At 49.2% G+C, this 22,249-nt stretch overlaps 1 protein-coding gene across 10 annotated transcripts in view; it reads left to right on the forward strand.

Annotated features, from left to right (window-relative positions):
- Window positions 1–22,249, forward strand: part of Mylk (myosin light chain kinase) — a 246,743-nt gene that overhangs the window by 204,656 nt on the left and 19,838 nt on the right. For all 10 annotated transcript variants that reach the window (XM_078044102.1, XM_078044103.1, XM_078044099.1 and 7 more), the window contains 6 exons: window positions 997–1,299; window positions 9,037–9,069; window positions 9,171–9,264; window positions 10,304–10,507; window positions 16,206–16,423; window positions 18,458–18,581. In XM_078044102.1, the coding sequence (XP_077900228.1) occupies window positions 997–1,299; window positions 9,037–9,069; window positions 9,171–9,264; window positions 10,304–10,507; window positions 16,206–16,423; window positions 18,458–18,581 (976 nt within the window). The remainder of the gene's footprint in view (window positions 1–996; window positions 1,300–9,036; window positions 9,070–9,170; window positions 9,265–10,303; window positions 10,508–16,205; window positions 16,424–18,457; window positions 18,582–22,249) is intronic.

Below are 22,249 nucleotides of genomic sequence, written 5' to 3' on the forward strand. Positions count from 1 at the left end.
TTAATCAGGAATCTCTGGGATTTGCTGTTGCAGTTTGCTTTTGAAATTCTTTGTGTCATTATACACCAGTCTTATGAGAACAGAGAGGGAGAGCAGGGACTGGAGGTGTAGCTCTGTGGTACAGGGCATGCTTAGCATGCATAGGCAGGAAACCCTGACTTCAATCCCCAGCAACAAAAGCAAAGCAAAACAACAACAAAACAAAAGAGGTAGGTAGGGGTGATTTGTTGTGTGCTATAAAGTTAGAACAAAACTCCTGTAACAGAGATAGCAATGACTAGTCAAGGACCTCCTAAGAACTTCTCACAACAACCTTGTGACTCAGATGCTATTACTATCTAAATTACCCCGATGAAGAAACTGAGGCAGAGCAGTTAAAAGCTACCGGAGCAGGGACAGATCTATGCTCCAACCTGAATCTGTGTGACTTCAGAGCTCAACCACTATGGTATCTGGCCCCTCTGTGGGGTGGATGTTTCTCAAGTTCCAGAGAAAGTGGAGGCAGACCTTTGGTTATGTCACAGGTCACTGGCCTCTGACATGAAGGACACACACACACCCTCAACTCTCTCCCAATACATATTTTTGATGGGAAATAGTCCACGCCTCCTAAGCAGCTTCCTCAATCTGTTTACTCGGAAAAATATGTTTATGACTTGAGCAGACTACAGGAAATCATGACTTGTCGTTTGGAAAATTAGCCAGAGAAAGTTTTTTTTCCAAGCAAGTAGGTATGTGTGGGGCTTTCTGTGCTGTCGATGAGAAATGAGAACCAGAATAGGTCCCTCCATGTGGATTCACAAGGCTGCTTCTCCCCACAACAGAGCTAATTCAAGAATGTTCTTGGGCTGGGGATGTAGGTCAGTGGTAGAGCACTTGCCTAGCATGTGGGAGGCCCTGCACCATCCCCAGCACCATAAAAAAGAGGAGGAAAAAGAATGTCTTTCCCTGCAGCTCTGGAGAGTTTGGGTGATATTGTGCTTCTCTAATCCCCAGATAAGCCAGACCCCCCAGCTGGCACGCCTTGCGCCTCTGATATCCGGAGCTCCTCGCTGACCCTGTCCTGGTACGGCTCTTCATATGATGGGGGCAGTGCCGTACAGTCCTACAGTGTTGAGATCTGGGACTCGGTGGACAAGATGTGGAAGGAACTAGCCACATGCCGCAGCACCTCTTTTAACGTCCAGGAACTGCTGCCTGACCGCGAGTACAAGTTCCGCGTGCGCGCAATCAATGTCTATGGAACCAGTGAGCCGAGCCAGGAGTCTGAGCTCACAGCCGTGGGAGAGAAACCGGAGGGTAGGCTACTCCATCTTTTGCCCATTTGAGATGAGTGTGCATGAATGAGCTTAAGTGTGTAAAGACTGTGCTGAGAGGGGTGCACAGGAAGGATGAAACATGAGCGATGGCTGGTGGGGCCTTTCGTGGCCTTGATTTCTAAGGTTGTGATGCTGATTCATACTTTTAAAGAAGTACATAGGACCTTTGAAAAGTCAATGAGCCCATGGACTGGGGAAGTGGCTTGGATTTGGAGTGTTTGCCTAGGATTCGCCAAGCACTGGGTTTGATCCCCTAAACTTCAAAAGAAACACATCCAACCAGCAATTTTAGTACAGTGCCACCAGGGGGTGATAGTGTCAGGACTTGGGATGCAAAGACAGATAAGACAAGGAGCTTCAGTCTAGGGGGACAGATGTATATACAGCCAACTATAATGAGATAGGGTACATCTTACTGCAGTGTTACAAACAGAGCTGAGGGAATGTGGCAGAAAGCATGGAGAATTTATCTTGCAGACTAGAGGTTTCCTGGAGGAGGTGACACTTCAGCCATGTCCTGGAAAAGGGATTAGGATTCCAAAGAGGCACAGAAGGCATGAGCAAGGGCAGGAAGTGGTGGAAGTGGTAGGCTTTTGGAGAAGCTGGTGTGTAGCCAGGGCATATGTTGTGTGAGACAGAAGAGGAAGTAAGATAAAAGGCAGTTTAGGTAAAGTTGTAAAATTCATCAAAAATTTTCAGCAGGGTATTGAGAAGATGCCATCTGTGGACCAGCAGCCTTGGCATCCTGGGAGCTTGTTAGACTGCAGACTCTCGGCCCCAACACCTCAGGCCTTTGGAGTCTTTGTTTTATGGGATCCACTCCTCAGAGATTTGTGTGCTCATCCAAGTTTGAGAAGCCCTAGGATGGAGGATGAGTGATAGGGAGGAGATTGGAGGTACCAGATGGGCCTCTGTGGGGTCATCCAGAAGAGGGATGAGAAGGGCATGAAGGAAAGCCTCAGGAACTAGAATGGGCCATTCCTGATATCCTTTTGGTTCAAGAGTTGAGGGGGGGAATTAGAAGAGTCTAAGGTGACTCGCAGTTCCTGGCTGGGTAACTGAGCACAAATTCAAGAGCCAATTAGAGGTTTATTATTGTGAGTCATCATGGCTGATGTACATTGAGCACCTGCCATGTATTAATATGCTAATCACTTTACATGCATCATTTCATTCAGTCCTAGTAAACCAAAGAAGTAGATTCTGTCATCATACCCATCTTACAGGCAGGAAATGAGGGTTAGCAGGGTGAAGCTGCTTGCCCGAGGTCACAAAGCTTGTGAAAGGTGAATGGAAGCTTGAACTGAGAGCCATCTGGCTTAAAGCCTGTAATCCTTTGGCCAGACCAAGGGAAGGGTAGGGCTTGGGGCAGGAAAGGACATGGAGGGCTGGGCATGGTGGTGCACGCCTGTAATCTCAGCAACTCAAGAGGCTGAGGCAGGAGGATGGCGAGTTCAAAGCCAGCCTCAGCAATTTAGCAAGGCCCTGGGGCTTGAGTGACTTGGAGGTTAGATAACAGGGGGTACTGGAGGAGATGGGGGCTCCCGTTTCAGACAGGTTGAGTTGAAAGACATCCAAGAGAAGGGGACTTAAACAGGTTAAGCAAGGGTTGCACATTTGGGAGTCTCCACTGTTTAATTGATAACTGAAGCCAGGGGTATTGATGAGGTCACCCAGAGGAAGACAAAGAAAGTCTATACCAATAGCAAGCTGCAAGAGTCTGCAGGACCAGGAGAAAGGATTCGGAGGGGAGAGAACTAGGAGGAGGTTGGAGTCCATTGTAGAAACAGGGGAAGGAGCAAGTTAAGAAATGTTAAACTGAAAGAGATGAAGGATCAGAAGGATCTTTGGATTCAGCCCTTTGGTTGGTAGTGAGCTTTGAGATCAAAGTCCATAGTTTCCACAGGGTGAAAAACTGGTTGTCCTGGTTAGGAAACAGATAAAAGAAAGAGAGGCCAAGAATGTGGAACATTATCTCAAGGAGTTTTGTGGGAAGAGCAGGAAAGGTGGTCAGTGAATTTAAGATACAGATAGGGTTTGGGGCAGTAAAAGATGTGGAGGGCCAGGCATGATAGTGCATGCCTGTAATCTCTGCAACTCAAGAGGCTGAGGCAGGAGGATCATGAATTCAAAGCTAGCCTCAGCAATTTAGAGGCCTAAGCACTCAAGGAGACCCTATCTCATTTTTTAAAATTATTTTTTAGTTATAGATGGACACAATATCTTTATTTTATTTTCATATGGTGCTGAGGATAGAATTCAGTGCCTCACACATGCTAAGCCGGCACTCTACCTCTGAGCCACAAACCCAGCCCTAAATAAAACATTTTTAAAGGGGCTGGGGATGTGGCTCAGTGGTTAAACACCTCTGGGTTCAATCCCCAGTACCAAAAAAAAAAGAAAAAGAAAGAAAGAACATGGACAGATACAAGGGATTATGCTCTTGGGGAGAGCAGAGCTTAAGAGTGTGAGGCAGAGACATTTGTGGGAGACTCAAGTGCCAAAGGAGATGGGGAGGGAGCTCTCCTAGAAGTAACCAGACACATCATGAGTGTGGAAGTGTCCTTACCTCTCTTGAATTTTAAAAATTGGGAATAAAACAGGTCTTAAATTTTCACTTTCTATTTAGAAGAGGGTTCCAGAAAGAAAGACAGGAAACACCAATGGAAAACATACTGACTTCGCTCTGTCACCCCAGCAGCCTGTGTGCTGAGTACCGTTACCCCTGAGCTCCAGGGAGGCACCTGGGCAGCTCCAGGGAGGCACCTGGGCAGCTCCAGGGAGGCACCTGGGCAGCTCCAGGGAGGCACCTGGGCAGCTCCAGGGAGGCACCTGGGCAGCTCCTGAGAGCCTCAGCTGGCATGAGGTTCTGTTGGGGGAACCTGAGGAACAAAACCACCCTCTGCCGCCCTCTTACACCCCTCCTCACATCACACACCAGTCTGAAACGGGCAGAGTCAGGAGCAGGCAGGACAGAGAGGGGCCAGGAGAGGACCAAGTTCCAGTCTATGTTTTCTGGATATGACTTGGAAGAGTAGCAGGAAAAGGGAGAACTGTGGTGAGAAATGTTCGTGGGCTAGAAGGGACATCCTCCAGAGCCCTGCTATGCTGCAGACAGTGGGAACTAGAATCCCTGACCCTCCCCAGGCAGCTGGCCTGGGGGTGGGGGCTGCAAGGCCTTGGCCTCCAGGAAGCTGGGACAGCAGTGAGGAGGAGGGGCAGGCGGGGCTGTGGCCTTGCAGTCCTCAGCAGGAAGGCTAGTGGGTCTTAGAGTCCACTGCTGCCCCACCCACAGGGGCAGACAAAGGGAAATGTTGAAATCGCCTGAAATCCAGAGAAGGGGTCCTAGCACCCAGGACTTCCAGACAGAAAGCTGCTCCCCACCCCAGGCCCAGCTATATTATCCAAGTTGGGGGGAAAGGAGAACAGTTGGCAAGAGTTAGGTATGAGTTCTCCTTGGTCTGCTCAGATGCTAGTGAATTATAAACGGGTAAAACCATTTCCTTCAATTTTAAAGGAAACAGCTCTGAGAGAGAAGTGGTGTGTGTGTGTGTGTGTGTGTGCGCGCGCGCGCGCGCGTGCGCACGCACGCGAGTTGGCAGATGAATAGAGTTGGAGATCACAGGAGGTCACTTCTTGGAGCAGTGGGCTACAGAGGTTGTATTAGAAGCAGTGCCTGTTAACTCTGCTCCACGAAGCCCAGCTGACGTGGGCTGTACTTTCACCACCACCACTACTCCTGCCTCTTGCCTTGGCAACCTCAGTTTCCTAACCTCATCCTGATCTCAGTTCCATCCCTGTTTACATCCCAGTCCTCAGCAGGGCACCCACCCATCGTGTGCTCCAGGTACTGCCTTGGGCACTGGGGATACAGTGAAAAACAAAGTGAGCTCCCCACGGACTTCAGTGACTTCTCTTTGCCAGAGCCACCCCTCAAACTAGGGTCCCTAACCTGACAGTTTCTGCCTGGCCTTTCCAAGCCAAGTAAACAGCCACGCCTTGCCGTGATGGCTCTCCCATGCAGCCAGGTCTTGAACTCCACTTACCCCACACAATCCTGCTCTGACTCTTAAATCCACTTGTCTCTTACTCCTCATCTGCCCTAGTCTAAATAGTTGTTAGCAAACAGCTGGAACTGAGGCTTCTTGCCCCATTGGGGGCTCCTTGTAATCTGGAGGGCAGTCAGAGCTACACAACCTAGGCCATCCCTGTCCCAGACTCCAGCCCCACCTGGCCCTAGAGGATGTGACCAGGGCCACGGTGCCCTCTAGTGCCCACTGGGTGTGCAGCAGTCCCCTGCTGCAGAAAGGTTCATTGCTCTGTCCAGGGGACTCCCTGGGTCTGTGCTGTGTGAGTGCTTAGCACTCAGCTGGTCTTCTCTGGAGCACCACTCCAGGGTCAGGAGATTCTCATCTGTTTTCAGGAATATCTCAGAACCCTCAGCCAAATAGCTCTTCCACTTAGCTCTTCAATCTCGTAGCTCATTCTAATTAGAGGGTTTTTGTTGTTGTTGTTTTTAAATGTTTAGCTCAAGTCCTTTCTTCTATAATTTTAGTTCATTCCTTAGTGGTAAGATGGAAACCAAGTGGTCATGTTTGTCATTGCTACAGCCCTAAATGCTCCAAAAGCTCGGCTTGCTGAACTGTGGTCTCTCCCCTTCTCCTCTTCTGCCCACCCCAGCCCTCCTGGTCGCCTTGCCCTTCAAGTAGAAATGTAAACCAGACAAGAGGAGGAGGGAAGAAGGGGACACGGCAGGCTGGGGTCATAACAAGAGCCCCTGCAGACAAAAAAAGTGAAGAATTGAATCCCTAAGGATAAGGTTTAGTCCCCCAGCCTGAGCGTGTGAGACGCAGAGGTGAGGACAGGCATGTTGTTTGGGAGGAGGCCAGAAGGCCAGCCAGCTCTGCAGTTGTCTGACTGGCAACAGGGTGATGGGGAGAGGCCAGCTCTGGAACGGAGGCCTTCTCCAAGGCTGCCTGGGAAGGTCCCTAATGCCAGAGTAACAGAAAACCCCTCATGGCTCTCGCACTGCCCCTCTTTGACTGGCAGAGTACAAACCCTGGAAGACACCAGGCCAAGAAAGGCTGCCTGCACTCTCTCACCCTGCTGCTCAGAACATTCCAGTCCCTTTGCCACACCAAGAAAATGTGGCAGGAAACCAAGAAAATAAAGGGTACTGAGTATATCAGAACCACTGTCTCCTCCCTGGCACTGCAGGTCAGCGTGCTGGGGCCTCCCTGCAGGAAGCCGCCATCTTGTCTCTGAGACTCAGGCCAGGGCCTGGCATCCACCAGGTGTTCAAGTGAACAAGGACTCATCTACACATCCACTGGACCTGTTCCTGGTTCTTGTGGCCCCTCAGGGCGTGAGTTCCCATTCCCATGCCTTTCTCCTACTGAGGCCTGCCTGGCAGCATGGTTCCCTCAGGCGATAGAGTGCTGTGTGGATTACGGTCTGTAACCCTGACCTGTCCCTTGGCGATTGTGTGCTTTTCTTTTAAATCACCACTTATTTCCCAACCAGAAAGGCCTGCCCTTTTCTGTTTGCCTCATCATGGCAGCCCTTCCCTAGTGGCCCTCCACTTCTCATCCAGCTCTATCTCCGCCCTCCAACTGCCAACAATATCCAAAGTCCTGGGAGCGGATACCAAGGGCCACAGAGTGACCCTACCTGTCGTGGCCAGTGCACATTGCCCTGGTGAGGAACTATGCTCCTCCCTGGGGTTCACTGTACATCTCAGGGGCATTGTCTTCAAGGCTAGAACAATTCAGTCCTCCCTCAGCTGACCAGGTGCATCCTCTCAGGTCACCCTGTCACTGATGGATTCGATGGTGGCACTCAACTCCCAGCTCTATGAATTTGGAAATACAGATCATTTAGGCCCATGTCCGGCAGTCTCTGTGGCGCCCCGTCCTCGTGCTTCCCCAGCTAGACTCTGGGTCCTCATCTTTTTTCATTTTCCATGACTGTGTCCGTGTTATTCTTTCCAGTACTCTCATGTTTAGTTCTAAAACTAAACTTTGTCAGCGGCGTTTTAAGCACTCTAAACAGATCACAGCTCCTCTTGCTCCTGGTTTCAGGCTCATAACTCTCAAACCCTTTTCAGCAAGTGGCCCTTACCCTCTACGGATCCTGCTGTTCCCTGATGGTTTAGGTTCCAGTCCTTGTTCTGCCCTCCACATGACAGGGGGACTCACCACCCACAGATCAAGCTGCGCCCACTCCCTCACAGATCCGAGCATGGCTCCTCACGATGCCCCATCCCACTGGCCCTGCCAGCTAACCTGCTCTGTGTCGGCCCCTCAGGAGACGCTGACACATGGACCACCTTCCCCAGCCTTGCTGTGCTGGGGCTTCCACAAGTCACACCCTTTCTCCTGTCTTACTCTCACACTCACACACTCACACACATACTCTCACACGCTTACGTTTGTACACTCCCACACCATCCCACACACTCACAAGCTCCCAAACTACAACTCACACCCACTCACACACAAGTGCACACTCACACCCACCCTCACACACTTCCACACTGTGCTACACACACACACACACATACTCACACTCACATGCACAGACTTTTAATCCTTTCTTCCCTCCCATTTCTGTCACCTCCTTGCTCTGTCTCCTCAGGAAAGTTCCCTTCATCCCTATCAGCCAGAACACGGCCCACATGGTGCCTGAGGAGTGCAGAGCACTACACAGCAGCGCATCCAGAGCTGGTCAGGCCCTAGAAGTCACCTGGCAGAACTCCTTTCTCCAGATGAGGAAGTGGAGGCCCAGAAAGGAAAAGGCACTCGGCCAAGGCCAAAGTGGCCCTTTTGTCGAGGGACAAGCATGTATCAAGGCAAAGGAGAACCTAGCACTCAGAAATGGATGTGTTCTGGGGGACACCTTGCCTGGCCCCCATGTTGCCCTTCACTCCTGACATAGCCGTGAGAGCAGCTGGCATGGGCTGCCCGTGTCCCTCCTAGGCCTGCCTTCTGAACACCTCCTGGCTTCGCTGTGTGTCGTTGCTGACCCCCCACTGTGTCCATCATTTCCTTTAAGACACAACGCAAGCCTACTCTTCCATGAACAACTGCCCTGACTTTACATCTCGGCCCCATTTTGTCTTGCCTCCCTCCATGGTGTGTCGAATGTGTACCTCGAGGATGTGCACTTGGTTAGGTGACACCTTGTAATTGGTACTTCAAGTATATATGTGTTTGCCTTTCCAACTAAATCATAAGAGAGATCATGCCTTGTATGTGTTTTGTTTTGTATGCCCACATAGCTGACAAGATGCTTGGCATACTGCTGGGATCCCATAAAAAATGCCCAACAAATAGATACGTAGATTTGACACTGGAAGCAATTGTAAGTTGCTGACTTTCAAAACAGGGCAGAAAAGGACTCCATCACAGTTGTGTGTAGGTTCTGAAAGTCCAGAGGGACTGGAAGAGATGTGGAAGAGGATATGTCCAGGGCCATGGGCTTAGAAAGAAAGGGATGGAGTTGAACTCTGGTGGGGGAGTGGAAGAACTGGTGCTGAGGCCAGGACCTGCCAGTCTGCACCTGGCCCTGTTGACAGTATGAACTGACTGACTCCAGAGGATGCTCAGAGGTCTGGGCTGAGAGGTCTGGTGCCCAGGAAGAGCCACAGCATGCCTTGCTCTCGATGGACCCCAGCACTAATCCACATCTTCTCTCTGCCCCTCCTTGTCTCCCCCAGAGCCGAAGGATGAAGTGGAGGTGTCTGATGATGGTGAGTGCTGGCCAGGTGGCCTTAGGTCAGCCTCTCAGGGTGGAACAGAGTGAGCAAGGGGATCTGATGGCTCATACTCACCCTGACTCTATGCCCTCCAGATGAGAAGGAGACTGAGATAGACTACCGAACAGTGACGGTCAACACGGAACAAAAAGTATCTGACTTCTATGACATTGAAGAGAGACTAGGATCGTAAGTGGGAAGCCGCCCTTGGGCGCCAGGGTGAGGGTGGAGCAGCCCCAGAGTTAAGCCCGATGACCCTCTTCCTGTCCTGACTCCTGCCATGGGGATGGGGGACACCAGCCCAGGAATGCATCGTTGGCTGCACACTGTCAGACTACCACAGAGTCCCTCCTGCAGTCCTGTCGCAGCCTTGGGAAGGCCTTCCTTTTGTGTGCCTCCATTCACAGCACAGCCCTGAAATACAACTGGATGTGGGTGGGGTGATGTTTAGGATCCCTTCCGTATGGTCCCCAGAAGTAGAGGAGCCCGGCTGGCATCCATGCTCAGTGCTTCATCAACATGCGAGGTGGCCCCAACAGCCCCCAGGGTGAACCTGCTCCACAGTGTTCCCGCTGACTCCCCCCATGGTGTGGAGGACCCCAGGCGGTCTCTCCCTGGAGGAGAACAAGAGGAAGGAGAGAAAAAGAGGCCATGCAGAGCTCTTAACCACCATGGGAAAGGAGTCTGCCCTGGTAGCCCTGCTAGGATGAGTTCTGTCACAGAGAAGCCTCATGCTCCCCAGTATCGGGCAGCAGGGCTCTCCCTGGGCTGTCACCAGGAGATGGTGCTAGGCTGGAACGGAAGGCAACAGCTCAATAATCCTGTATTTGGGAAGGATGGACTCAACCCGACTTCATGGGTCCCTGTTCAGGGAAGGGAAGCCACCAACCAAGACCAAATAGCAGCATACTTCATTGATCTGGAGCAGGGATTGTCAAACTTTCCCTATAAAGAGCCACGTAGGTGACATTTTAGGCTCTTTGGGCCATAGGCGTGTGTCACAGCCACTCAGTTCTGCCATTACTGCACAAAAGCAAATATGGACAATATGTAAGTCAACAGGTTTGTCTGGGTTCCAGTCAAACCTTGACTGTAAAAAGATGCAGGCCAGGTTTGTCCTGTCACCATGGTTTGAGAGCCCAACTTAGTAGAAATCTTGACTAAATTTGGCTTTTTTCTTCTCCCCCCCCCCCCGCTTTTTTTTTTTTTTTTTTTGGTGTGTGTGTAGTGGGAAATTTGGACAAGTCTTTCGACTTGTAGAAAAGAAAACTGGAAAAATCTGGGCAGGGAAATTCTTCAAGGCATATTCAGCAAAAGAGAAAGAGAACATCCGGCAGGAGATCAGCATCATGAACTGCCTCCACCACCCCAAGCTGGTCCAGTGTGTGGACGCCTTTGAAGAAAAGGCCAACATCGTCATGGTCCTGGAGATGTGAGTGACATGCGGGACTGGGATCCCCCACCTGTGTCCCTCCCACTGTCCCACCTCAGCCATGTCTGACCCAAGGTAGACAGAGCTGCACTCAGTTGAACTGGGCAAGATTCTCCCCACCCTGTGGCCAGGATTGACCAGTAGGAACCAGAACTGGCCCTGACCCACTGGGCGGTGGCCTGTCTGTCATCCTGAGCTCATTTCCTCACTGGCACATCTGCCAGACCCTGCATCCTTTCCCCTCTAGTCTCCTCACAAAAGGGCCGAAGCCATCCTAGTGTCCTTGATTTCATGCAGGGCATTCTCACCTAGAGGTAGTGTAAGCTTGAAGGGAAAGGACAGGGCAGCTTCCTGACTCCCCACAAAAGGAAAGGGGTCCTGGGGCTGGGGGCTTGGAATCCGGGAGTACATCTCTTGCTCTGGTCCTTTCACTGAGCCTCTGCATGACCTTGTTCCACCCTTATTTTTGCCTTTTTGATTTCTCACTCACTAGAGTAGCCCTTTCTCTGCTGAGTTGTGCAAAGGCAGGGGAATGGATCAAATGAACTTCAGTCAAGGCTTTCCCAGAATCCATTGTTTCCTCTATATCCCAATCCTCTGCCTCCCTCCTTCTCTCTCTCTCTCTCTCTGTCTCTCTCTCTCTCTCTCTCTCTCTCTCTCTCTCTCTCTCTCTCTCTCTCTCTCTCACACACACACACACACACACACACACGCCCACACACTATACAAACACAATGGCACCAATAAGTCACATGTCCTCCGTGGCATCTGCATTTTTTCCTTTGCTCATCTGAATATTCAGAATTTTTTGAAAATATACAAATCACATCAAAAAAATATAAGGAAATACACAGTGAAAAGTTTTATTTCCACCCCTATCCCCCATCTTTCTACCTCACTTCCACCTCTACCAGAGGTAAACAATTTTATTGGTTTCTGTCTGTATTCTTCCAAAGTTTCTTTATGAAAATAAGAACATATATGACACACACATTCTTATTTTTCTGCACAATAACACAAAGCAACTTATTGTGCTTGCTATCCCATATTTTGCATTTTCCCATGCAGTGTGACAGTCGGTCCTTCGTTCTCACGGCTTCATGGGATCTTGCTGTATAGACACAGCACATGTCTTTAAGCCATCTGCTTTTGATAAGCAGTCAGGCAGTTTTCAGTCTTTTGCTTTTGCAAATAAGCATTGTTTATAACCTCACATGCCTCTGTATATCTGTAGCTTACATTCCCAGAAGTGAGGGAGCCCTGGATGTAAGGGTCTGCACGTTTGAAAATTTTGTAGCTATTATAGAATTGCCTTCAGCGTCTTTGTGTGATACATTCTGAACTCTGGGGATGTCAGTCCTTGGGAAAGGCTTCCTCAGTGTCTGGGCATTCTTCCCCAGGAAAGATGAGGCCTTGGGAGATAGCAGCAACATTTAAATATACTCCTTTTCTAACATGTTCCTTAGGACAGGCAAGAGTGGTTAAGAGCACAGATGTGAGTCAGGTAGACCTGACTTCAGATCCCAGCTTTGCCTCTTGCTTGTTATCTGACCTTGAACAAGTTGCTCAACTGTGCCAATCTTTAGTTTTATTATACCTAAAATAGGCTATTACAATGGTCTCCTGAATGCTGTGTGAATTAAGTGAAACAATGCTTTTAAGACACAGTGCCCTGTGATTGGAGGGGAGACTATCAGTATCATACATTGATTTCCTCTGTCTCCTGGCCTGTTTTTCCATTTAAAAGTATGATGTCAACATTTTAACAGTGAATTAGGTTTCATGGAACAGATTCCTAGTATCAGGAAGCTTGGCCCAAGTTCTATTTTATAATTGTTCAATTCTACCAGGAAAAGAAGTATTTGGGTTGAATAATTAATCCCAAGCCTCCCATTTTGGCTATAAAAATCTACAATTCTGTAGAATCATAAATGACTCTGAGAAAATCTTCACTTGTATCTTCTGATCAAACTCACACACCACCCCGCCCCCAGCCCCCCACTCTCAGGAAGTATTTAGCCCATGTCCATAACCTCGTTCATCCTACCCCCTACAAAACTCCAGGGGCTGAGACTTTTCACAGTTGTTCTAGAATAAATTGCTTAGTCCAGGCCAAGTGGGCATATGAGGACATGTGTAGAAATGTCTTATCTTTAGAAGTTAAACCTTGAGCAAGTTCGTGAGGGGGGCAGGAGGCAGCTGAGCCTGGGTAAGGCCAGGCGGCAGCACCAGTGGGCAGAATACCATACTTAGCTTGGAATTGAGAGTTGGCAAGCTGGATGGAAAAAGCAGGGAGAAACATAAGAAGGTCTCAGCTGGTCTGGCTTTCATCCCTTCACCCCACTCCTCCCTCATGGACAAGAGCAAGTCTTACATGCACAGATGCCAGAAGATTCATTTGCCTGCACTGGGGCTCTGGATCCAAGAAGAGGGGAGCAGGACATACGTCCTCCATCCATATGTCCCTTCCAGCCTAACCATCCTAAGATTGGCCACAAAGAGGGAAAGGTTGACGTTTAACAGTTTAATTTGCTATTCTTGTTTGATGGAGAAACTGAACTCAAGAGAAGAGTGAAGCTTGGTGATACAGAAATGTGTGAGTGATTGAGTTCCCCTGACTTCAATTCTTGGTACCCCCCCGACCCCCGCCAAAAAAAAAAAAAAAAGGAAAAGAAATGTATTCCTTCCATTCAGCTGTCTCAGATATATGAGAAAGAAGAATACATGTGTTTTCTGCCTTTCTAACTTCTGAAATTACTGGACAAGCCCCCACCCTACAGCAGTGCTGCTCTGAGACATGGCCTGGAGCCTGGGCTTGTCCTTTTGGAAATATTTGGTACATTCCAAGTGGTGGTGGGACCCTGAGCCCTGAAGAGGGTGTGAGGTTTAGGCTGAGTCATTGGTGGCCGACCTCTCCTTTGTGCTACTGCACAAAACTGATCAAAGAGCATCCAGCTGGAAGCCATGAGATAAGGAGGAGAGCCTGGGTAGAGAGTCTCTGGCCAGCATCATCCCTTCTGGCTGCCAGTGAGGGCTGGTCAAGGCCTAAAGATTTGAGGATAAATTTGATCCCTTGGGACAGGCAACCTTGGTGATAATAAGTATTTCATTTATTGATTCACTCACTATTAATTTAGTAAGCACACATTTCCTTTGGCACAGTCTTAGCCCTTGGCATTATCCTATCTCTGTGGATGGTGGCTTCTTTCTACCAATCCTATACCTTTCACCATAGTCTAGAGAATCTTGAAGAGAAAATTTCAGAGCCATTAATCCTCCTTATTTGGAATAGGAGCAAACCTATTTGAACTGATAATGAATAAGTTACCTCTAGAAGTGCCTTAGAAATTATCTCCATGGCTCAGATATCTGCTACTCATTGCCTCAAGACATTCCAAAGGGCATGGAAAATAATGGTTGCTTGCTTTCTCAGAATAGTATAAACAAACATTTGGGACATCTTGTGTGTTCCAGATACCACCAGGTGCAAATGAAGGCCTGGAGGTGAGCCAGACCTTTGCAGACATGCTGACAAACAACTTTGAGACAAGGCACATGTGCCCACAGAAGGAAAGAGCTTTCCATATAGAGAAATAGGGAGGAATTTCTTCTAGGGTGTGGATTTCAGCTGTCTATCAGGATGGTAGTGGAGTAAGCCAGTATTTCCCAACCTGTCTGACTAGTAGAGTAACTGGGTATGTCTTAAAAGTACAGATCTTCAGATCCTTCCCAAGGTTTCCTAAATCAGAATCTCCAGCGAAGAAGCTTGGGAATCTGTATTTTTAGTGAGAGCCCCAAGTATTCTTTAAAATAAAAAATTAATAATCAGCATGCACTTACTATGTATAGGGCAGCCTTTTTTTAATTGATTTTATTTTTTAAATACACGACAGCAGAATGCATCACATTTCTTATTATACATATAGAGCACAATTTTTCATATCTCTGTTTGTATATAAATTATATTCACACCAATTCATGTCTTCATACATGTACTTTGGATAATGATGTCCACCACATTCCACCATCATTGCTAACCCCTGCCCCCTCCCTTCCCCTCCTACCCTCTGCCCTATCTAGAGGGGAGGAATAGACAAACTCTAGACAGGGAAGCCTTCTAAGCACTTTGCCTGGATTAACTCACTCCATCTTGGTAGCAATCTTGTGGGGTGGTGATATTTTAATCTTCAAATTACAAATGAAGAAATTGAGACACAGAAGTGTTAAGACTCACCTGAGACCTAACATTGTAGAGTTTGTCTCAAAGCCTTGATGGAGAGCAAGAGAAATGGAGGGCTTAAGGACAAGGGCGCCACCTGCTAGCTGTGCAGGAACCTTCTTCTTGGGTTGGTTCTTAAGCATCAGTTTTAGTGCCCCCTAGTGGCTACTTACGTACACTAAGCTTTTCTAGCTCAGTGCTGTCCCAACATCATATGGTGATGGAGGTGGACAGGCCATGATGAGCTGGACCTCATAGTGCATCCTTGTCTGTTTCTCCCACAGAGGTCAGTGGCAAGATCCACCTGGCCCACCAGAGATTTTCAAACAATAATATGTGCTGAGCACCTCCTATGTGTCAAGAGAGATACTTTACAAAGTTTTCGACATTCCTAACAATTCAGTGAGGTACAGCAAATAAGGAACCTAGGGCTTTGGAGGGTTAACTTTCCAAATTCACATAGTTTGTAAAAAATAGAAAGACGGTGTTCAGTCAGTCCTTCATCTCTTCATGATGTTCCCCTTAGGAGAAGGAACACTCTAGTAAGAGCAGAGTCCTGGAAGGAAGTCCATCCAGCCTTGTCCAGCTGGTGGACCCCCAGTCTGTTGTAGGAAAGAGAGTGTACTGGTATCTGAATGCTGCAAAAGTTGCCAAGGACATGCTTTAAACCTGCTGAGCAGTAAGCAAGGAAGGTGGCCCAAGAGCTGGGGTTGTATTTAGCAGGGCTATGCATTTGCACTTAAGGACAATATGCTGGTTGGCTGAGGCCCAGGACAGCTTTTAGCACAGGACTCCGGGCTGTGGGTTCCAGGAGTAGAATGGAATGGACATGGCCAGGATCCAGAGTCTATCCAGGTACAAAGGATTACACTTCCAGCGTGGACAAGGAAGGAGTCCAGGCACGATAGTTAGTGGCTGGAGGAAGTAAACCAATACTAGGCTTAGCCAGAGTATGCAAACCTGTCAGTTTAGTGGGCTATAGCCAACTAATTCTAGAAAAGTTGCTGGGGCTTCTTTAACAGAAAAATATTTTCCATAGCCATGCTTATGGAAACTATCTTTTAAACTTCAGCTCCCTGTGACTAAAAGACACAGCAAGGGTATGAGAATTTTTTTGTGTGTGCATCTGTGGTCCTATGAGGGAAAGAGACTGCTCAGTGGTTACCCTTTTTGCTAAGGAGAGCATATCCGGATTCCTCCATTCAAATACACCCCTGAGACTGTCTGGGCTGAGTACTTTCTTGATTTTAGATCCTTCCCTGAGACCCCCAGCAGCTTGGCAGGGCAGCGCCCCACTCAAAGCAGAAAACCAGGAGACCCTGACCCCCCTTCCATAATGGAAGAGTGGGGCTCATAAAGCTGTAGGAAGTGCCCCTCCCCCATCCTACCAGGGCCAGACACCCCACCAGCACACAGCCCACATCCTAAGATCTGACCACAGTGCCCTTCCAACCTCCTTCCAACCTCCTGTCCCCACAGTGTTTCAGGAGGAGAGCTGTTTGAGCGCATCATCGATGAGGACTTTGAGCTGACAGAGCGCGAGTGCATCAAGTACATGAGGCAGATCTCCGAGGGGGTGGAGTACATCCACAAGCAGGGCATCGTGCACCTGGACCTCAAACCCGAGAACATCATGTGCGTCAACAAGACGGGCACCAAGATCAAGCTCATTGACTTCGGTCTGGCCCGAAGGCTGGGTAAGGCTGAACTATCCCTCTTCCACTGTGTGGTAGCAAGCAGCTATTTGTGCTCCATTATCAGGGCCAAAGTGCGAGACCATGAAGACTGCTCAAGTTCAAAGTCAGCCCCAGCCATTTAGTACTGTGTGACACAATACCTTGTATGCTTATTACAAGGACCAAACAAGTTGGTCCTAAAATAAAGCAACAGCAGCAGTGCCTGAACGTGGCAAGTACCATGTAGGTACCATGTAGGCGTTAGCTACTTATCTGATGAGGAGGAGGAGAAGGAGGAGAAGGGTATCATTAGCAGCAAAACTCAGCAAAACTCATTTTGATTATGGCAGCCTCTCACATCTACATCATACTGCACAGTTTCCAGAGTACTTTTACTTTAAAAATAAAAATTTAAAAAATCCCATTGATTCTCACCCAGAGGTAGGTAGGGTGAACTTCTTGAGCCCTGCTTCACAGAGTAGGAGACGTGCAGGCGCTGTGCCCAGCACATCCCACCATGAGCCAGGGGAGGTGCTGGGGCTGGAAGGACTGGAGCCCAGTCCAAGGTGCTCTGTAGCCCTTCTGCTATTCGTACCCTAAGTGGAGGAGGGAAGGGGAGAAGTGGTTGGGGCCTCATACCCACCCTGAAGTCGTTTTGGTCAGTGACTGCCTCACGAACCACCTGTAGCCACTCTGCTCTGCAGTCTTTGATGTCTCAGTAACTGAGCAAAAGGCTTCTCTCTCCCATTGCAGTCACTGCCCAGTTAACAGGAGCTCCAGGCTGGTTTGAAGCTGTCCTTTATTTCACTACATTGTGGAAATCAGGAAGTCACTGGCCAAGCTAACGCCATCTGGTAAACCTCCCAGGATGTCCAGTCCTGGTTGAGGCCATGTTATTGCTATAGAAGACGCTGAGGGAGGGAAGTCCTGATAGGCCTTGACTTGCCTGGCTGTTGGTACATTCAGGCCAGAAGCACATCCTGACAGGACACCAGGCAACACACCTGCCCTGCTCTCTCCTGCTACAGGGACAGGGTGGGATTAGCAGCCAGTGTACACGGCCTGCCTTTGGGCAGTACCCATTAATAAAGTAAATGAATGGGGAAGCACTGGCCTCAGGAGCTGGCAGTGTCAAAGCCAGGGAACACAATGTTCAGATTCCCTTGAGGGTGGGGTACTGTGGCAACAGTGATATCCACCAAGGACCAGATAATAGACGTGGTTACCATAACAGGAAGGTTTGGGTGACAGCTATTAAGTGCTATCTGTTTTAGAACATTTGCCATGGGGCCTGCATAGTTGAACAAGACCAGATGTGGCCCTCGGGGCAAAGGCCTGCAACTCCCCATGCTGACGATAGCCTCCGGCAGCAGGCCCCTGCCCTGTGAAAACTAACAAGCTCCTGTCCTTTGAGACTGAGAGACACCATGTGTGATTGAGGCCACTGAACATCCCAGGGCTCCTAAGAGAAGAGACGTGGAGCTACAGGGGCAACAGGAGAGGAGCAGAGGGACAAGGATGGAGGGAACCTGGTCCAGCAATAGGCCACTTGGTTCAGGTCTTGAACCTGATTTACTGTGTGGGCCACAGTTTCGTGCTCAGTAGCGTGGACATCACACCTACTTCTCAGGATTGTTGAGAATATTAAATAGAAAAATCCTTGCAAAGTATGTAGCAGAGTATGTAAGACACAATGATTGGTAGACGTTATTGAGTGTAAGCCATGATCCCTGACTTGGGGAACCACCTATGGGAGATAACACACAGAAGGACCACTCAGGGGCAGGTGCTTCAGTGGCCTCTTCTCATTCTCCCCATCCCTCTCAGGACATCTGAGGTAAGTGTGTGGTTCATTGGCTTCTCTGGTGGGTTGATGCACCTGTTTAATGAGGAGGCCAGGTGCCTTCGTATGGTTATCTAAGGAGAGAGCATCTAAGCACCCAGCTCTTGTCTGTCCCTTCCAGTTTGGGGCTCGTCACGCAGACAAGGCAGGTACCTACCTTGACCTGGCTCTACAATGTGCTGGCAATTGACTCCTTTCTGTCTTGATTTCAGAGAATGCAGGGTCTCTGAAGGTCCTCTTTGGGACCCCCGAGTTTGTGGCTCCAGAAGTGATCAACTATGAGCCCATCGGCTATGCCACAGACATGTGGAGCATCGGGGTCATCTGCTATATCCTGTAAGTCCCAAGGCAGTGGGGGGAGGGGGTCAGAGAGTCCCACAGGATGGGTCCCAGGCTGCCATAATGTTGTGAGGGAGGGGTCAAGGCAGGTCATGATGGAGAGCCCACCCCAGAGCAAAAGGGCAACAGGTTCCCATTCCTGGTTCCTGATGGCCCTCCATGCTCGTGGACTCCCAGCGCACCAGTGGCCTGCTTCACTCTTCTGGAGCTATGTAGACCACACACCAAAATCCCCATGCCAGGTCCCTCATGATCCCAAGTGCTGACAGCCTGGGGCCTTTGATCAGCAGCAGGGTAAATGCAGCCGGCACCATCACTTGTATAGATGGGCCCACAAAGAAGCGAGGGAGCCCAGGTGCATATCTCTGGAAATCTTCATTGTCTTGCAAGTACAGCACCCCATCCTCCTGGGATGAGGACCTCAACCACCAGCCTCATCTCTGACCCCAGAGTATGTACTTCAATGTGAAAACAGGAACAATACAGTAATTAACAGGAAAACAGGAGCAATACAGTAATTAGAACTGGGAAGTCAGGTGGAAAACATGACCATTGCGATTACTAAGCTGGGGAAAGAAGAGAGGCCATCGATCCAGACCTGTGCTTTGCAACCCTTAACATGTATGAGTCACCTAGGTTCTCACTCAGGTTTCAGGTTTTGACTCAGGTCTGGGGGACCTGAGACTCCACGCTGCTAGTAGTTTCCAGGTTACCCAAGGTGCTGGTCCAGGGACACACCTGGAGTAAGGAAGCTCCAGAACACACTCTCTTAGTGCATCACGTTGATTTCATTTCTGAAGCCTCAGGCCACAGGCAGTCTTTAGCCTCAGAGGCATCCCTGAACTCATGGGGCAATAGTTTGAGATGGTCTCCCCAAAGATGCCTTTAAAAGTTATTTTTTATTGTCAAAATCAAAGGGAAATTAAACTTTTTCATAGAAAACTAAAGGAAGATCTTGAAGAATACCCAGGAGAAGAGTCTCAGTGACTCTGATGCCCCGTGGGTTTTGGAATCACTCTTACAAAAGCTTTAGTAGGAGTGGGGTGAGTTTGGTGCAGTAGAGATTTTTGGTAAGCCCAGGAGTTGTTTTACTCTCCACCGTGAGGACAGACTCCCTCAGTTGAAACTCTGCCAGTTTCTGTAACCCAGGTGGTCTCCTTCTTCCTCTCCCTGGGCCTTCTCCCCCACAAACAGCCCACCCCAGATCAGTGGAGAAGAAAACCCAGGCCAGTCTGCATTTCCCTCCTCTCTTCACACTAGTGCCCTCCAGGAGATGGCGCTGGTGAGTAAATTCAGCCCCACCTTTCTTCTGGCTCCTGTGGTAAAGAGCAGAGTGTTGGGCTCAGTCTGCCCCTTCCGGAGCTGCCCTGGGTCTGGCCAGTGCTCACTCTGGCTTCTTTTCTGTTTTGGTACTGGGGATTGAACGGAGAGACATTTAACCTGAGCCACATCCCCAGCCTTTTTTTTTTTTTTTTTGGACAGGGTCTTGCTAGGTTGCTTAGGACCTTGCTAAATTGCTAAGGCTGGCTTTGAACTCATGATTCTCCTGCCTCAGCCTCCTGAGTTGCTAGGATTTACAGCACGCACCACCATATCCAACCCTTGCTTTGGTTTCTGAGCCCTGAGAAACACCTGGTCCTACAGGAGCCATCCTTGGCCAGCTCACTCTGTTCAGACCCTGCTGCCCTATGGATTGGCTGGGTGCCCAGGCCCCACTTCAGCCACCAATGAGATTTGCCTCCCTGCTTGTGTCAGTGTTTTCCTGTCCCATAGCAGGGGGCCTCTATGTCAAGAGGGAGGAGATAGATGTGTATGTGTGTCCAGAACACCAATTTCCACCCGGGTGTTGGTTCAATCCTCTGCGCAAACCTGAAGTGGGAAGTGGCAGGAATTTGATTTTCATTTGGCACTGAGGTAACTGGAGCCGTGGAGGCCACTTGGCTGTCCACTTCCCACAGTCTGGGCTGGTGACCAAGAGTCCCAGTTTGCCCAGGACCCATGGTTTCCCAGGATACAGGACTTTAAGGGCTAAAATGAGGACAGCCTCAGGCAAACTGGTCAGCAACAGCAGGGACTGGACTAGTCATTAAGCTTTCAGTGAACACACCCTGAGCTTCACCCAGGTGGAGATAGACTCCACCAGGCCCAGCAGCCATCAGGGACCTTCCCAGTTACTGTTCCCCAGAGACACCCCCTGTCCTCATGTCTTGCTGTGGAATGGTTCTGCCTGTTCTTGGGCTTCATGTGAGTAAAATCACACAGTCTTCTTTTGCTCCAGTGGTGAGATTCATTCCTGTTATCTGCAGTTGTAGACTGTTAACTCTGTACCCATAGCCTTTGCAGACCATTTTTGTGACTACAATCCAGCTAATTTATCCATTCTGCATTGGTGAGCTTTTGAGTAGTTTCCAATTCGAAGTCTAAAAGAAGTCTCCATGTTTTAGTGAGTCTATCTGTGCATTCCTTTTGGGTATATAATCTAGAAATAGAATTACTAGGTCATAAGAGCATTTAATTTTAAAATAAAAACTCTTTTGGGTGGAAGGACATGGTGGTTTGGGTTCTAGGCTACCCCATTTACTATATTACCTTTAGAGCTAAGACCAAGAAATAGGGAAGGATAATTTTGATGCATGGGGCACCAACCTGAAGGTGCTTGGCATAGGGATGTCAGGAGGGAGGAGATAGATGTATCTGTGTGTCCAGAAAACCAGTGGAGCCCAGGAGAGGTGCTGGCTCAGCCCTGGCTTAGCGCCACACAATGCCCTGACTCCCACACCCACACTGGGGGCCACTGCCCTCTGGGATGCTCCTGAGCTGATCCCTCAATACTGATCTGGGTCTGGGAATTCCCCTCCAGAGCTAGGGCTCTTGGCAGAGCACAGGGTACCAAAAATAAAAGTTGGAGTCAGCTAGATGACGTAAGCCTCTGCCATACAGAACTCTGGAGTCATGCTGGAAGCACCCAGAAGAGATTCTCTGGTGCCTCCACGGCATCCTCTGCCCTGCTTCAACCTGTTTCCAGCCAAGTTGTCTGTCCGACAGTCCCTGTCTGAGGGGCTTCCACCTACGAACAGAGAATCCCTCCTGATTTCCTTTCTGGGCCCAGTGAAAGATGGCAAGTAGGAGGCGGGTAGCCAAGTGATAACACCTTTGTAATTCAGCAGGTCTTTGGTGGGCACCTCCAGAAAGCTGCCTCAGGCCACTCAGGATGATGTGACTTCACTATGGCACCCCTTCATAAACCCAGCCCAGAAACCTGGTTAAGTCCTGCCCCTGCTCACTTCCAAACCTGGGTTTTCTCCCTCCTGGTTCTGAAGGTCTCCTGGAGGCCTTCTGAAATGAGCAAGACCCAGTTGGTTTCTGGCAGGAAGAGAGCGCCAGGCCACACTTCCATGTGGAAGAAATTATGCACCCGCCTCCTTTTCTAAAACCTCCTTCCATCTGCCTTCTCCCCTTCCTGTTTCCTGAGCACTTGGTGTTCTCTTGCTGCCTCGGGGAGGGAATTCTGCTTTATGCTTTGCCTCATCCCTCCTCCATTTCTTCCTCCTCTCCACTACCACTAGGAAGAAGAAGCAGCAATCGCCACTGCACCCCTCCCTCTCATCTTCCCATCTCAACAATGGATTCTTTCACTTCAATTTATAAATTTATTTTTTTCAGTA

The sequence above is a fragment of the Ictidomys tridecemlineatus genome, chromosome 3 (genome assembly GCF_052094955.1).
Source record: "Ictidomys tridecemlineatus isolate mIctTri1 chromosome 3, mIctTri1.hap1, whole genome shotgun sequence".
NCBI classification, from domain to species: domain Eukaryota; kingdom Metazoa; phylum Chordata; class Mammalia; order Rodentia; family Sciuridae; genus Ictidomys; species Ictidomys tridecemlineatus.